This window comes from Anoplopoma fimbria, chromosome 22, assembly GCF_027596085.1.
Source record: "Anoplopoma fimbria isolate UVic2021 breed Golden Eagle Sablefish chromosome 22, Afim_UVic_2022, whole genome shotgun sequence".
Classification (NCBI taxonomy): Eukaryota; Metazoa; Chordata; class Actinopteri; order Perciformes; family Anoplopomatidae; genus Anoplopoma; species Anoplopoma fimbria.
In genome coordinates this window covers 5,096,787-5,113,440 of record NC_072470.1, presented here as the reverse complement: position 1 = coordinate 5,113,440, position 16,654 = coordinate 5,096,787, and the positions used below count along the sequence as shown (strand labels likewise).

Here is a 16,654-nt window from a genome sequence, read left to right as displayed (position 1 = left end):
GGCCGACAGCGACGAGGCAGGACAAAGAGGTGTGTCTGGGAAACGCTCGAATGAGAAAACATCCGATTTTTGGGCCAGTCACTGCCAGCCATTTCAAGGATTAAAGACACACACCCCCCACACACATGCACACGCACACACACGTGCACACGGTGGCAAGTGTCTGCTTGTAGTACGCTTTATGTGTTGAAATCTGTGCAACCAAAATCCACATTCCAGTCATTGCTTTCTCCATTTCATCATGTGAGCTGGTAGTATAGAATAAGAGATGATAGAGAGGGAAGTTTATTGGTTTTAATGCCAGGATTTATCCTGAAGATTAGAATTCTGTGGCACCAACAAACTAAGAGGCTTGCTGATATTTGTGAGGGTCTTATGTTCATGTTTAAAAAGAGAAACCAAATCGCTAAGAGGAAAGGATTACAGGTTTCCCTTGAGGGGGAAAGGGGAGAATGTGAACCTCTCTGATAAAATGTTTGACCACGATTCTCCCCAGAGAACAAACTGAATACATCTCAAGCCTGCACAAAAGTAAATTCAGAAGTAAAACATTACAGAATAAATACTTTTCTTTCTTATTCTGTTGCAAATTTTGCATTTGTCTTCCATGCTGTGCCACAGATGAACTTTGTGAACCTGCACAAAATCAAACTAAGACTAGCTGGTCTCACACAGTTGAAATATTTGAGGTTAATCGTTCAATCAAAGCATTCTAACATCAGATTTAAAAAAAATAAATAAATAGAAAGGTATGTGTTAAATCATCACATCCCAAGCAAGGGGAACTACACAGATGCACTTATCATAAAAAGGATGGTAGTGCATTTATGACAACTAGGAGCTTTGTAAAAATCCACTTGAACGACCCACAAACACAAACCTACGTGTCTGAACTGGAAACGGAGAACTCCTCTGAGCTCCAGGGGCCTTGTGGATCTGATTTGTTGTACAAGTACAAAAAAAACATACTGTTGCTATATTAATAACACAATTTGTCATTGCTCTACGAAAAAGAGACAAACTTTTGTTGTTTTGAATAGTTTTTTATTTTTTCTCAGTGCCCACATTTCTCTTTTTCCAGTCACCAGTTAAACATCAACAAATGTATTTATAACATTATTTCACACTGTGTCTTACAACAACTATCTTGATTCCTAAAGATTTATATGCAACATAGAAAATAAAAAAACAACTTCTTCCGAAAATACATTTCATTTTCGACCTAATATAACAGGCAGCAAACGTCCTTTTTTAGGCGACAAAACAAACTCCAACACAAGTGATTTAATTTGCGGCTCAGTTTCTCTTTTCCCAGCCGTTCTTTGCTCAACATCGTCTCTGTTTATCAAGTGTCGTTCCTCCGTCACGACATCCTGTGCCCTGCAGAAGATAGAGTGCCCTTTGCATCAGACACTGAGTCCAAACAGCGGTGCCATTGTGCTCCAGAATTGTGGAAAAACCTCTCCCTCTGTCAGCGACAGTTTAGAGCATTAACGACGTCCACGGCTATTGAGCTGACGTTGGCTGGACTGGAGGCCTTTCATTGGGTTCATCTGTCTCCATCTTGATGCTCTCAATTTTTGGACTCGGTTTGGCCAGCCTGCTGTAAATGCTCATGGCCTGAGGGTAGAAGAATGCAATAGTTAGGAGACATTTCATGATAAAAACATGAAATATTATATATATTTTTCTTATATTTCTTTAGAGTATACCTGTGCAACCATTCCACTAACGTCACCGGTGTTAGAGGGCAGAAGCACAGTGTTGCACTCTTTGGCGAGGTTGGAGAAAGCAGAGACGTACTGTTCGGCAACACTCAGTGAGGCCGCGGCATTTCCGTTCTGTCAGGAACACAACCAAAAATCTGGTTCAGTGAAAATTCTGGGAATAAGGTTTTCAAATAACACATTTCTAATCCTTTAATGACAAATGACGTCAAAACTTCTACTCCATACCTGTTCAGCCAGAGCGTCTGACAGCAGGCGAATGGCCTTGGATTTGGCTTCTGCTTTGGCTAACACAGCTGAGGCCTCACCTTGAGAACAAACACAGCATGTAAAGCAACAACAAAGTAGATTTGTTTTGGATTTAGATTATATTATGGACTTTAATCCTCCAATTTCAACATTCCCCTTGATTCGCTTATACTCAAATGTGCGCGCATGTTTGGTTGGTTTAAGTCTGAAGAGGAAGATCATTGTGTAGTGTTGTAACATGGTCTGCAGACACGCAATTAAATGCTTTGTGGATTTAGAGTAATGACGGTCCTACGTCAACTAGACCTTCAATTACATTTGTGATCACGTGATTCATGCATTTAACCGAGGTACATGAATAATCCCAGTAAAACAGTCTTTGAGTCAAAAGCAAAATGCACCGACCGGCTGCTTTGTTTATCTGCTCGGCCTTCTGTCCCTCTGAAGCGAGGATCTGGGCTTGTTTGCGACCCTCTGCGATGTTTATATCTGCCTCTCGTGTCCCTTCAGACTCCAGCACTGTGGCTCTCTTCTTGCGCTCAGCCTCCACCTACGCAAGAAACAGAGAACAAAGACGGATGTCAGATATTTCTCCTCCAGGGAAACAAAATACTAAAATCATCCAGCAATTGAGCAAGACAATTTTAGTGACCATCAGGAACTTTCAAGTTGTCTTTGATTGTCTCACTGTTTATATTTACACAATAATACGACTTATGTAACCTAAAACAAGATGGTACTGCATAGAATATTGCTTAATGCATTACCCCTGAATTATGGGGATGAAAACAGAAAGTTGGTTGTCATGGTTACATCTCTTACCTGCATCTGCATTGACTCCTTAACACGAGGAGGAACTTGTATGTCTTTGATTTCATAACGCAGGCAGCGGATTCCCCAATCGTCTGACGCCTGGTTGATGGAGTGGACCATGTTGGAATTAAGAGACTCCCTTTCCTGGAAAACCAGAGAGGCAGCAGGTTCAAGGTACACACATTATATTGTTGTAATGTAATGGACACAAGGTGCAAGTGCAGATGTTTCGTACCCTGAAGACTTTATCCAGCGTGAGTTTGCCCAGTTCTGAACGCATTGTGGTTTGAGCGAGCTGAGTCACAGCATATTCTGGATCCTCTACACCATAACTGGCCTGGAGAGACACAGAACTCATTAGTCTTGTTTATAATCCAGCTCTCTGGCGCCATCTGCTGGTAAAAGACAGCTCCTTGATTACCACAAACTAGTGTTCTAAATAAATGTTTTGTTTAGACAAAGTTTTTTTTTTCTAGTATTCAGCAATTTGATGATAAATAATAACTGCTTATACAGCCCACACTGTATGTTATCGCCAACATAATCAACCAGGTACTGATGACAGATAACGTGATAGTACTTTTGAGTATTTCATTGCTGCTTCTTGGAAACATACCTTAAAAGGATCTAAGATTCTCAAAAAAAGGACTCCGTCAATTTGCAGAGTCACGTTATCTGTGTAAAGACAGAGAACATATCAGTTCATTCAGACATGACGATGGTTAATAAGACCAATAATAACAAAACTGTTCCTTGCCTTGACTTTTTCCAAAAATACTATGGTAAAAACTTACCTTGGGACACTGCTGACTGTTCAGGAATGTCAATAACAATCTCTTTAAGGCTCTGCACATAACGAACTTGGTCAAGTATGGGAATGAGGAAGTTCAATCCCTGTAAGAAAGGACAAAAAGATTGGGTTAAATGATGTTACTGCTCTTTTAATATGCACCTTTACATTAATGAATTGTAGTCACAAAGAGAGACATACGCCTCCTCTTATACAAACTAGTTTAAATGAATATAATTACCGGCTTTAAGATGCGGTGAAAGCGACCCATCCTCTGGATCACCCAGGCCTCCTGCTGTGGCACAAACAGCACCACGGTGTTCATGGGTAAGCGGGAGGCCCATCGTTGCTGGATCGGAGTCAGCCACAGTCTGGGCACAGTCCGCTGGGAGTTCTGCAGAGACACATAGTGATCAGTTAATCTGTCCCATTTATACTCACATTTACAACAGCAACAGTGTCAAAGTGTTGTTTTTTTTATGCAATTTGTCAAGTTTCAGACAAATTCAAACAGACCTAAACCAAACTGTTGCGCTATGTGTTATCTATGTATAATCTTATATTGAATGAGCTGTAATCTGGGGTTATTGCAAATCGGATTCCAGAGGGTTTCATCAAAATTAATTAATACATCCTTTTCCCAGTCAGTGGTAGAGACGAATATAGTGGATTATTTTATTAATGAGATAATCTGTATAATTCTGACGGTTGTTTCATGGATGTTAATATTGTTAAATAGGTATTTTACTATTTATTTATTTATTTTAGCAAGAAGTTGAAAGTTTTTTTTGTTCGACATGATTGATTTAATTTTATTAAATTTTATTCATTTTTTTTTTGATTTGGGGATATTGTAAAAACAAAACAAAAAAAGTTAATTTAAATCAAACTTCTGGTTAATTCAGTGTCCAAGTGCTTTTAAAGGCTGTGGGTACACATCCGGGTTGTGACGTCATCGCGTCGTTTACGTAAACGCGTGGTTTTACGTGCCCTAGAGCTGAAACGTAATAAATGATTGTCAAGGGCTTAACTAGTCGTGCAAACGTGGGTGTTGGTATTGCAATAACGTTATAAATTCTATATTTTTTAAAAGGTTTGGCTACGTTATCTTTATTTAGGATTTAAAGTGCATATAAAGGGTTTCTAAAGCAAAAGTTAGCATGCAGCTAGTTAGCCTACTTAAAAAGACTATTAAGAGACTCCTATAAAAGACTCGATGAAACAGTGTCTTTACCTTAAATACGGCGCCGCCGGCCTGGCACAGTGTCCGTAACATGCTTTGAATAAAAGCAGTTAAATGAAATACACAGTTGCAGAAATATTAAGGTGTCAAAACCAGGCTGTCCCCATTGCTTCCACCAGCGTGAGCTATATAACGTCACAGCAAAACAGCGCCCCCTAGTGCCGCGGATGACTAACCTTCAGCTGAGTGTCCCTCTGACAAAATCTATAAGATAAGATAAGATAATCCTTTATTAGTCCCGCAGCGGGGAAATTTGCAGGCTTACAGCAGCATAGAGTTAAAGTGCACACAAGAGACATAGTAAAAGAAAGACAAGATAAAAATAAAAAAATGAAAAAAAAACAAGTATTATAAATAAGCAATAAAAAACAAACAAACAAAAAAAACCAGTAGAAAAACAACAATAACTGAAATATTATATTTACAGACAGAAAAAAACCTATTTTAACTATTTTAACTTTTTTAACTATTATTGCACAGTGTAATGTGTAATGTATTGCACAGGTTTTTATTGTCATGTTATTATTGTCATGTGTCATGTGGTCTGCTGGGAGCAGAGCTGGTTGTGCAGCCTGACAGCAGCAGGAATGAGGGACCTGCGGTACCTCTCCTTCACACACCGGGGGTGAAGCAGCCGGTGGCTGAAGGAGCTGCACAGAGCTGCCAGGGTGTCCTGCATGGGTTGAGCTTGGCCATCATCTTCCTGTCTCCCACCACCTCCACCGTATCCAGTGGACACCCCAGCACACTGCTGGCCTTCCTGACAAGCTTGTTCAGTCTCTTCTTGTCGGCTGCTGAGATGCTGCTGCTCCAGCAGACCACTGCATAAAAGATGGCTGATGCCACCACAGAGTTGAAAAAGGTCCTCAGGAGTGCTATACCAACACATAGTGTGATTATGATAGTAAAAAAAATAGTCAGTGTATTCAATTCAATTCAGTTTATTTTGTATAGCCCAGAATCACAAATTACAAATTTGCCTCATTACATTACAGTCATTTAGCAGACGCTTTTATCCAAAGCGACTTACAGGAAGTGTATTCAACATAGGTATTCAAGAGAACTACTAGTCACCAGAAGTCATAAGTGCATCTCCTTTCTTAAACAAGCATCTTAAAGCATAAACCAGAGCAAAAGTACAGTGCAGAGGCAAATTACTACGAAAACAATAATTGCAACAGACTAATACGAATATAATAAGTGCTACAAACTACTACGAATAGGATAAGTGCAGTAAACTGATACGAATTCAATAAGTGCAGCGAACTGATACGAATACAGTGAGTGCAACAACTAATACGAATGCCTCAGAGGGCTTTACAATCTGTGCACATGCGACATCCTCTGTCCTTCCCTCACATCGGCACAGGAAATATATAGTATATAGTATAGTGAAACCTTTGCCTCTTATGGTGTCAAGGCCAGGCAATAAGATTATGTGTGTTATTGTTATGGGTCTACAACAATATTGAATAATGAGACACTGGAATCATTTATCATTTATTACATTACATTGCAGTCATTTAGCAGACGCTTTTATCCAAAGCGACTTACAATCAGTAGTATATTACATATCATTCACCCATTCACACACTGATGACAGGCTACCATGCAAGGTGCCACCATCAGACTCTAACTAACATTCATGCAGTCCACACCGATGGCAAGCCTTCGGGAGCAACTTGGGGTTAAGTATCTTGCCCAAGGACACATCGACTGCCGAAGCCGGGTATCGAACCACCGATCCTCTGATTGGAGAACTACCTTGCTCTCCACTACGCCACAGCCCCCACAGTATCATTTTTACTGTGTTCAATTTTAAATACAGAGAGCGTGATTCTCAATGATAATGTGCAGCTCTGACCAAAGCAATTTGTCTGATGAAACATTCATTCATTCATTCATTCATTTTCCGTAACCTGCTTATCCAGTTAAGGGTCGTGGGGGTGCTAGAGCCGATCTCAGCTGTCAATGGGTGAAGGCAGGGTACACCCTGGACAGGTCGCCAGTCTGTCGCAGGGCTGACATATATAGACAGACAACCATTCACACTCACATCCACACCTACGGGTGATTTAGAGTCTTCAATGAACCTTAGCTGCATGTCTTTGGACTCTGGGAGGATCTGATGAAACAAATGGCCACAAATGAACTAATTACATATAGAAATGTGGAGAAGATCATTTTTAAGAAACCTGGGGCTCCTTTCTGGCCTTTAGATTAGATTAAATTAGATGATTAGATTAGATTCAACGTTATTGTCATTGCACAGAGTACAAGTACTAGGACAACGAAATGTAGTTTTAGCATCTAACCAGAAGTGCAAAAGAAGCAGTAGAGGTGCAGTGCAATGTGCTAGATAAATAAAGGTATAAATAACAGATAAATAATAAAAAAAAGAAAAATAACAGTATCAGTAACCGGGGATGGGGGCTATCACCGATGGGGGCTATTATTGTGCGAAAGCCTGACTAAATTTCTACTGGCACATGGTATAATTTACTGGAATATTTAGTTGTACTGGTACACTGAATGCACTTCTTTTTTATGTGTCTTTACGTGTGTGTTTTTTTTAGCTTCTGTTAATTTGAGGGGCGAAATGTCTGTGTTTGTGGACTTAGTTCTGTAATACTCCCCATTGTTTGTTTAGTTTGACAGGATGTTGTCTGTGTTTTTAGCTTATGAAAAAAGGAGGACAGTGAATGTGTCTTTTAAATGTTATTATCAGGTGTTAAAAGATATGTTTTGTTCTGTTGTCCTGTCAAAAATATTATTATATATTCTTTTATGATATTCCCCAAGAAACTACCATATGTATTAAATAAACCTGGCGGCTGAATCACATATATATATATATATATATATATATATATATATATTATAACTTTTTGTATCGTAAAAAAATAGGACTACAATCAGCATTTTGTTTTGCAACCCTGTTGTACAAGGAAAATAAAATAACCTTGTAACCTTGTTATCTTGAATCTAGAATACATTTATTTATATATTATATAAATAAATGCCACGGGGTGTGGAGCTGCCGGAAGTGGGAGATGGAGATGATGACGAGCAGGTTGAGGGTCACGGTGAGCAGAGAGACGGAGGCCAGCAGGGTGTAGAGCAGAGCAGTCTCAGAGCGGGGTTTAGGCAGCCGCCTGCAGGAGGAGTTGAGGTTTGGAAAGCAGAGCAGAGGACCCTCGGTGATGTCCATCAGGGAGGAGGGAAATGGATAAAGTCTCTACCAGACGTACATTTATCCTCCTAATCTCCCTCCCACTTTTCCAATCAAAAAATTATGCAACTTCTGTCCCTCATCGTAAGCTTTAACGTCATTAACCCCCTCTCTACTTTATCTTTTCACACTTATCTTTATTTTTTTTCCCCTCACACATTGTGTGTCCATCTACCACTTTCAGATAAGACAAACTTTATAAAGTTTTACCAGCGACTTTTTAGGTTTTGGCTGAACATCCTGACCAAAATAAGTTACTGAGAATTCAACAGAACCCTTTATTACTAGCTACTTGGTCCTAGTTGTCAATTAAAGGTCCCATATTGAATAAAAAGTGAGATATTATATATTTTTTAAATGTATTATAAAGCAGCACTAATTGCTATCTAAAAACTGTGAAAGTCTTGAAACGCTTCACAAATTGTTCCCTTAAACAAGCTTTTAGGTTTATGCCCACCTGACACAATTTCCTGAAAATCTGTGTTTCAAGAGTGCAAAGACTTCCACATGTACTTGTGATAACCCTTAGTAAATATTCTTGTTGAACTCCTATGCATTGCTTTTTTAAATATGTTGAATAACTTATTTTTAACATCTAGACCCCCTCACATGATGTCCAGATGAGAGGCCACAGAAGGAGCCAAACTCGGCTTCATCGTCCATCATGAGGTCACGGAGGGCCGAGCTCTACATCTCTTTGAAGGCACAGGACCATCAAACCACCATGTTCTACCACATCTGGGATCAAAAGGTCATGTCAAACACAGAACTCAAAACTTTTTGAGACATGAACAGTGACTTGTTTACTTGTTTAACTGTTTTCACATCTACCATTTGTTTTTTTAACACCTCAGATTGGCCTGGTGCCTTGGTGGTTTAGAGGTGTCTCTTTAAAGAGTCATCTTAAAGGAGGTGAGCTCTAATGAGGAGCCTCTCAGACATTAATCGCTACTTGTTTTGCTGGTGGTTGAGAAGCTATAATTGGATCTCAGAGGTATTACTCCCTGTGTCGATGTACATAGTGGCCTTAGACTTTACATCATACATTAGCCCTACGGTAATTAGGTAATCAAGGTGACCAATACTGTGAAATGGAAGAAAAACATCTTGGCACACTTTTGATTTACCCATAAAAATAATGCCACATACAATTAGTTGAATTTTGACCCTGTTTTATAGATTAGAGTTTTTTAATTAATTCCTTGAAATTGTATTATAAAGACACATTTGTTGTACAAATACTCAAAACTTGAGGCAACAAATCTGGGGGAAATGAGGCCATTAAGATACTATGTCATATTTAAGGAATCTTGTCTTACAGTTGAATCTCTTCATTACTATATGTCATGTATTTTTAACTTCATTCTACTTTTCTTTAACATAATTAAAAGTATTTATTTGAAGCCCAATTCTTCCCATTACATCTTCCAAAACAAGCTGGTTTGTGAAGTTTGCAGCACTACGTGGCTACTTTGGTGTTCAGAAAGTTATTGCCCCAGTAGGTTAGTTGTCTTTTTGGAGGATCTGCAGTGAAGCTGAATATTGTATGAAGTGTTGAAGAGTTGAATGACAATGTTAGTTTTAGAGTCGTTAGTAATATGTCAAAGAGGGCTTGGCGCTGTAGTGTTGTTGTCAGATCTCCCTCTCAGATGTGTTTTGAATTTTACATTTTGGAGACAAAACAATGAAAAATAATTATTAGTTGCAGCTCTAATATTATTATTAAATCATGCGTTTAAGTTGCTAATTACATTTTGTTAACTGGATTACAGTGCAGCTCCATGCCGTGGACCTGAGGGCCAGCACCAGCAGCTACATCCCCATCACCTGTATACTCAGGTATGTATGATTTTGCAAATATTTCATTATTTTCCTCCAAAACATACTGAATAGCATGCACACTATTAATAACTTAGAAAGTGGCTTCAGGAAATGGACAGGCATACTGGGACATCTAACAGATTAGGGTTTGTCTTTGGTGATAATAGATTAAATGTATTTCTTTTTTGTGATTTATAACATTTATCTAAATCATGGGGCAGTCCAGTGACAGATGTAGTACCTTGCAGATGTGAATGAGGTGTAGACTTGGAAACACTCTGGTGATAGGACAATATTGTGGCAATGAATGACCACCCACAGTGGAAGAACTCAGAGAGCCAGCAGACGAGTCCAAGATGGCCGACATCAACATGAGGGGTTACTACTCGCCTCTCCCTTAATTGTGAACCTGCTTCACGAAGACGAATGGAGGACCAGAGGATGAAGGAGACTGCAGCTGACGTTTCTTGTGAGTCATGATGTCAACCAGGGGCTGATGATAATGTACAGTATGGTCTTAGCGAGAAGTTAACAGATTCATGAATGAATTAATTAGCTTCAAGCCCACAACTCAAAACAACATAAATAACTTTTCAGGTCTACTGTGTTCCTCAGTATTTCCCTGAATTCATCTCTGCAGGTCATTTATTAGGTTACTTATAATATTAGAACTCGTTAAAATACAACTATCCACCAGATGGAGGTTTACCTTGTGGGCAGATATAAATAATATATGAAGGTGGCATAAATTGAAGAGTTTTTTAGTGTGCCAAAGACTGAAAATCAAATGACTTTCAGAATAAAACACAACTATTCTTCAATAAGAAATATTACCGGTGTGACAACATATTTAGTGATTGATTATTTGTAGATTATTGGCTGATATATTTAATTATTTCACCACTGTATCCGTCAGGAACATAGTTGGAAACAGGTGATGTGTGTGTTATTTCTTCTTGAGGAAATTTATAGACTACAATTATTGTCAGTAGCCTGTTTTTTTATTATCTCTTATGAATGTGTGTCAACGGGACACAAAGTCTGACCATCATCACTATGATTGTAGACAGATTTCTGATCCCAATGTCACCTTCAGGAACAGAAATGGCTAATTTAGTGTTTCCTCAAAATACAACAATCATACAATAGTAATTGTATTAAAACGTCAACCATCGCCATTCATTTCAAAACAAATTATTTTATTGTCATAAAGTGTAACTGAAGTTGAAGCTGTAATTTGTTGGTTACTTGATTAACAAATATTTACCCCTCTAAATGCTTTCAATGCCTTTTATGACATGTATCTTTTAACCTTACTTTACTAGCCCAAATCCATCAGTAAGTCTGGTTAGTGCGTACATATTGTTGTTTTTAATTTAGGTAAAAAGATATTTCTAATTTCTTTTTAATAAAGTAATGATTCAATAAACAGGTTGAAAAACTTGACTCTGAAAAAACAACGAAATTAAAATGTATCAGTGTTAAATCCCACATTTCATTAATGGTTGTTTATATTTGAAATGAATGCAAATATAAATTCTGATGACTATTTATTTTCTGTTTCATCTTATAGAGTTGACTGGTGTTTACACGGTCCATGGTGGAGTCTTCAGGTCGGTGAAGAAGAGGAACGTCACACAGACCAACTGAAAGAACGTCTTCTCCGTGCTGAAGCTCTGAGGTAGGATACTTCTTCTCAATATTATCTGCTGCCTTGTGTTTAATGTTGTTGAATATCAAAAGCAAACATTTTAAATTCAGTGGGCTCTTTAGCTTTGTTATGAACGTCTTAAAAACTCGTGAAATTATAAATGATGGTCTGTAATAGACATGGACATTGAAGCTGACTTCTCAACCTGTTTAAGGGGCTCATTTGTCTTCTTTGTTGGTTCTCAGTCTGTTTAAAACCAGGAGGATCTGTCACTGAAGCAGGATAGTCTTAGTATAGTTTAGTAAATGTGTGTCTCTGTTTTTTGTTCAGACTGCTGAATGAACAAAGACGCATGAAGGGCCAGGAGGAGACGAGATAATTGGTAATTATCAAGTATATTATTATTATTAGTTTTGGTAGTTGTTGAAGTGGTAGCAGTCAAATTATAATTATTGTTCTAGTAGTAGTTCTTGTTAGTGGTCTAGTAGTAGTCCTGAAAAAAGTTGTAAAAGTTATAGTTACTTATAAAAATATATATATGTCGATAAAGACATTGTATAGTATGTTGAAAAAAGTCTAAATAAAGTCATAGTATAGTATATCGAAAAAAGCGAAAAAAAGTTCAAATGTAGTTTGTCAATAAAGTCATAATATGTCGAAATAAATTAAAAATGTCACAATATAGTATGTTGAAAAAAGTAACCAAAAGTCACAGCATAGTATGTCGAAAAAAAGTGAAAATAGTCATAGTATAGTATGTCGAAATAAGTGGGAAAGTCACGTGGAAAAAAGTCATAGTATAGTATGTGGAAACAAATCTGAAAAAAAAGTCATAGTATAGTATGTCGAAAAAAGTGAAAAAAAGTGAAAATATAGTTTGTCAATAAAGTCATAGTATGTGCTATGCTATGCTTTTTGACATAGCATAGCATGTCAAGAAGTTGAAAAAAGTCATAGTATGTCGAAAAAACTCAAAATATAGTATGTCGATAAAGTCATAGTATAGTTTGTAAAAAAAATGCATAGTATAGTATGTCGAAATAAAAAAAAAATGTCACAGTATAGTATGTCGAAATAAGTGGGAAAGTCACGTGGAAAAAAGTCATAGTATAGTATGTGGAAACAAATCTGAAAAAAAAGTCATAGTATAGTATGTCGAAAAAAGTGAAAAAAAGTCAAAATATAGTTTGTCAATAAAGTCATAGTATGTGCTATGCTATGCTTTTTGACATAGCATAGCATGTCAAGAAGTTGAAAAAAGTCATAGTATGTCGATAAAGTCATAGTATAGTATGTTTAAAAAAGTCTAGATAAAATCATTGTATAGTATATCGAAAAAAGTGAAAAAAAGTCCAAATATAGTTTGTCAATAAAGTCATTGTATAGTTTGTAAAACAAAAATGTCAAAATAAGTGGGAAAGTCACGTGGAAAAAAGTCATAGTATAGTATGTGGAAAGAAATCTGAAAAAAAAGTCATTCTATAGTATGCCGAAAAAAAGTAAAAATATAGTTTGTCAATAAAGTCATAGTATGTGCTATGGTATGCTTTTTGACATAGCATAGCATGTCAAGAAGTTGAAAAAAGTCATAGTATGTCGAAAATGAAAACAGAGTATGTCTCTGTTTTTTCTTCAGACTGCTGAATGACCAAAGACACATGAAGGGCCTGGAGGAGACGAGAACGGGAACACATGGAACAAACATTTGGTAATTATCAAGTTGATTATTATTAGTAGTTGTTGAAGTCATTATTGTTGCAGCAGTAGTATTTATATTCATACATGTATGTAAATGTGATGCAAATTCTCATGTTGTCCTTTTCTTCTTTTCTCCTCAGATGAGGGCAGAGTTTCCAGACCTGACCTGAAGAAGACGACGACGACAACGGAGCTACATTTTTAATAAAGAAAATAGCATAACCCTCTCCGTTTATTTCTCTGGAGACCGGGGAGGAGACTCACTGCTCAAACTCCCTCCGGCACTGGATTGATGTCCGCACTAGGGTGAGAATCGAACCCGGCTTGACGGCGTACAAACCGGGCAGAGCGTAACCACACCATCACGTCTCACACACTTTGAGATGTTCGTTTCGTATGTACGTTTCGTATATTTGACTTCGTCATTTGGGAGTTGGACCTTAAAATTCACTGCCACACATAAGAATTGAACCCATAACCTTCTGTCTTCTAAGCAGTCGTCCATCTCCACGAGCTATCTGTTCTGACACTTGACTCGGTTTCTTTGCTTATTTCACCTCCTCATTCTGGGAATTACACCTAAAACTCACTGCACCAAATAGGGATTGAACCCATAACCTCCTGTCTTCCATCTCCGCGAGCTATCTGTTCTGACACTTGACTCTGTTTCTTTGCATATTTCACCTCCTCATTCTGGGAATTACACCTAAAACTCACTGCACCAAATAGGGATCGAACCCATAACCTCCTGTCTTCTAAGCAGTCGTCCATCTCCGCGAGCTATCTGTTCTGACACGTGACTCTGTTTCTTTGCATATTTCACCTCCTCATTCTGGGAATTACACCTAAAACTCACTGCACCAAATAGGGATTGAACCCATAACCTCCTGTCTTCCATCTCTGCGAGCTATCTGTTCTGACACTTGACTCTGTTTCTTTGCATATTTCACCTCCTCATTCTGGGAGTTACACCTAAAACTCACTGCACCAAATAGGGATTGAACCCATAACCTCCTGTCTTCTAAGCAGTCGTCCATCTCCGCGAGCTATCTGTTCTGACACTTGACTCTGTTTCTTTGCATATTTCACCTCCTCATTCTGGGAATTACACCTAAAACTCACTGCACCAAATAGGGATTGAACCCATAACCTCCTGTCTTCTAAGCAGTCGTCCATCTCCACGAGCTATCTGTTCTGACACTTGACTCTGTTTCTTTGCATATTTCACCTCCTCATTCTGGGAATTACACCTAAAACTCACTGCACCAAATAGGAATTGAACCCACAACCTCCTGTCTCCTAAGCAGTCGTCCATCTCCTGGAGCTATCTGCTCTGACACCTGTCTCTGTTTCTTTGCATATTTCACTTCCTCATTCTGGGTGTTAGACCTAAAACTCACTGCACCACAACCTCTAGTCTCCAAACCAGTGGTCTATCATCTTGAGCTATCTCATTTCTCATACAGAGTAGAGTTTTTTAATATATTTGCCTACTTTTGGGTGTCAGACCTCAAACTTTAATGAATCACTGAAGGTTTAAACTCATGACCTCCAGTCACCTTTCACCAGAAATCAAACGCTTTCCTACAATATTTCACTTCCTCATCTTGGCTGTTGGACATTAAAATTGACCGCGCTGCAGGATGGATCTCACGACCTCCAGACTCCTGAGCAGTCCTCTATCACCGTGAGCTATCTGATCCGACACACTGACCTGCTGCAGCTCCACATGTTGTTCCGCAAAAACAAATTATCACTCTTCACTATAAGGCTGCTTCACTTTAGTTCTTAGTGTTTATAGTCTGTTGAGGAAACAGACTTCATTAAACAGAGTTGGGGTTTGATCCTTTCCCCTCACGTCGTATCAGCACGTCCACTTTGGGTGTGGATCCTTAAAAAGCTCCGCATCAAACGAGGAACGAGCTCACGACCTCAGCTCTTCACACCAGTCTGCTAACTCACTGAGCTATTTGGTCACATCGCCTTCACTCCACTCAAACACATCAAACATCTGGAAGAACCAAACAGCTACGACACTTTTCAACAATAAAAGGTTGTTCTGCTCATTTCAGACATAAAAGAAACATCCTGTTAGCATCATCAGTTCTGTTGAGGACACAGACTGGACCTTCCTGAACCAGAGTCTGGATTTGAACCTTTCACCTCATAAAGACAAGCATCAGTCTCTATCAGCTCCTCATCCTGGTGAGCTATGCCTGAGGGTGACTGCCGGCCGTTCGTTCTGAAGTTTGTTCTGCTCACTGCTGAGGAGAAAACTCTGAGAGTCTGAAAGCTGAGGTTGACTCGAAAGGAGAGCCGGGATTGATCCTTTCACCTCAGACTGCGTTGAGTCCATGTGCATTTAATTCATCTGTTGTTGTATTGCTCTCAGGATGAAAACTCATCTGTTCTGAATGCACTTTGAATTTAAAACTTTGAGGAGAACAAACCTCAGAACAAACGGCCGGCGGTATGTCGAAAAAAATTGAAAAAAAAGTCATACTATAGTATGTCGAAAAAAGTCAAAAAAAGGGTCATACTATAGTATGTCGAAAAAAGTCATGGTATGGTATGTCAAAAACTGTCATAGCATAGTATGTCGAAAAAGTCATAGTATGGTATGTCCAAAACTGTCATAGTATAGTATGTCGAAAAAGTCATAGTATGGTATGTCCAAAACTGTCATAGTATAGTATGTCGAAAAAAATTGAAAAAAAAGTCATACTATAGTATGTCGAAAAAAGTAAAAAAAAGGTTATACTATAGTATGTCGAAAAAGTCATAGTATGGTATGTCCAAAACTGTCATAGCATAGTATGTCGAAAAAAATTGAAAAAAAAGTCATACTATAGTATGTCGAAAAAAGTCAAAAAAAAGGGTCATACTATAGTATGTCGAAAAAAGTAAAAAAAAAGGTTATACTATAGTATGTCGAAAAAGTCATGGTATGGTATGTCTAAAACTGTCATAGCATAGTATGTCGAAAAAGTCATAGTATGGTATGTCCAAAACTGTCATAGCATAGTATGTCGAAAAAAATTGAAAAAAAAGTCATACTATAGTATGTCGAAAAAAGTAAAAAAAAAAGGTTATACTATAGTATGTCGAAAAAGTCATAGTATGGTATGTCCAAAACTGTCATAGCATAGTATGTCGAATTTGTTTTTAAAAAAAGTCATACTATAGTATGTCGAAAAAAGTCAAAAAAAAGGTTATACTATAGTATGTCGAAAAAGTAAAAAAAAAAGGTTATACTATAGTATGTCGAAAAAGTAATAGTATGGTATGTCAAAAACTGTCATAGCATAGTATGTCGAAAAAGTCATAGTATGGTATGTCAAAAATTGTCATAGTATAGTATGTCGAAAAAAATTGAAAAAAAGTCATACTATAGTATGTCGAAAAATGTCAAAAAAAGGGTCATACTATA

At 38.0% G+C, this 16,654-nt stretch overlaps 2 protein-coding genes across 2 annotated transcripts in view; one reads left to right on the top strand and one right to left on the bottom strand.

Annotated features, from left to right (window-relative positions):
* Positions 1-1,035: 1,035 nt before the first annotated feature.
* LOC129111857 (stomatin-like protein 2, mitochondrial) lies at positions 1,036-4,963 on the bottom strand. Its single transcript, XM_054623988.1, has 10 exons — positions 4,814-4,963; positions 3,821-3,973; positions 3,584-3,683; positions 3,406-3,464; positions 3,025-3,126; positions 2,799-2,933; positions 2,382-2,526; positions 1,956-2,035; positions 1,713-1,841; positions 1,036-1,620 (listed from the first exon to the last, which is right to left on the bottom strand). Exons 1-10 carry the CDS (start codon positions 4,853-4,855, stop codon positions 1,507-1,509), a joined length of 1,059 nt encoding a protein of 352 aa, XP_054479963.1. The 5' UTR covers positions 4,856-4,963; the 3' UTR covers positions 1,036-1,506.
* A 2,878-nt stretch (positions 4,964-7,841) lies between these two features.
* mtrf1 (mitochondrial translational release factor 1) overlaps positions 7,842-16,654 on the top strand; it is a 10,841-nt gene continuing 2,028 nt past the window's right edge. The window contains exons 1-4 of the mRNA XM_054624187.1: positions 7,842-8,022; positions 8,675-8,805; positions 8,909-8,966; positions 9,827-9,893. Coding sequence (XP_054480162.1) covers positions 7,842-8,022; positions 8,675-8,805; positions 8,909-8,966; positions 9,827-9,893 — 437 coding nt within the window. The remainder of the gene's footprint in view (positions 8,023-8,674; positions 8,806-8,908; positions 8,967-9,826; positions 9,894-16,654) is intronic.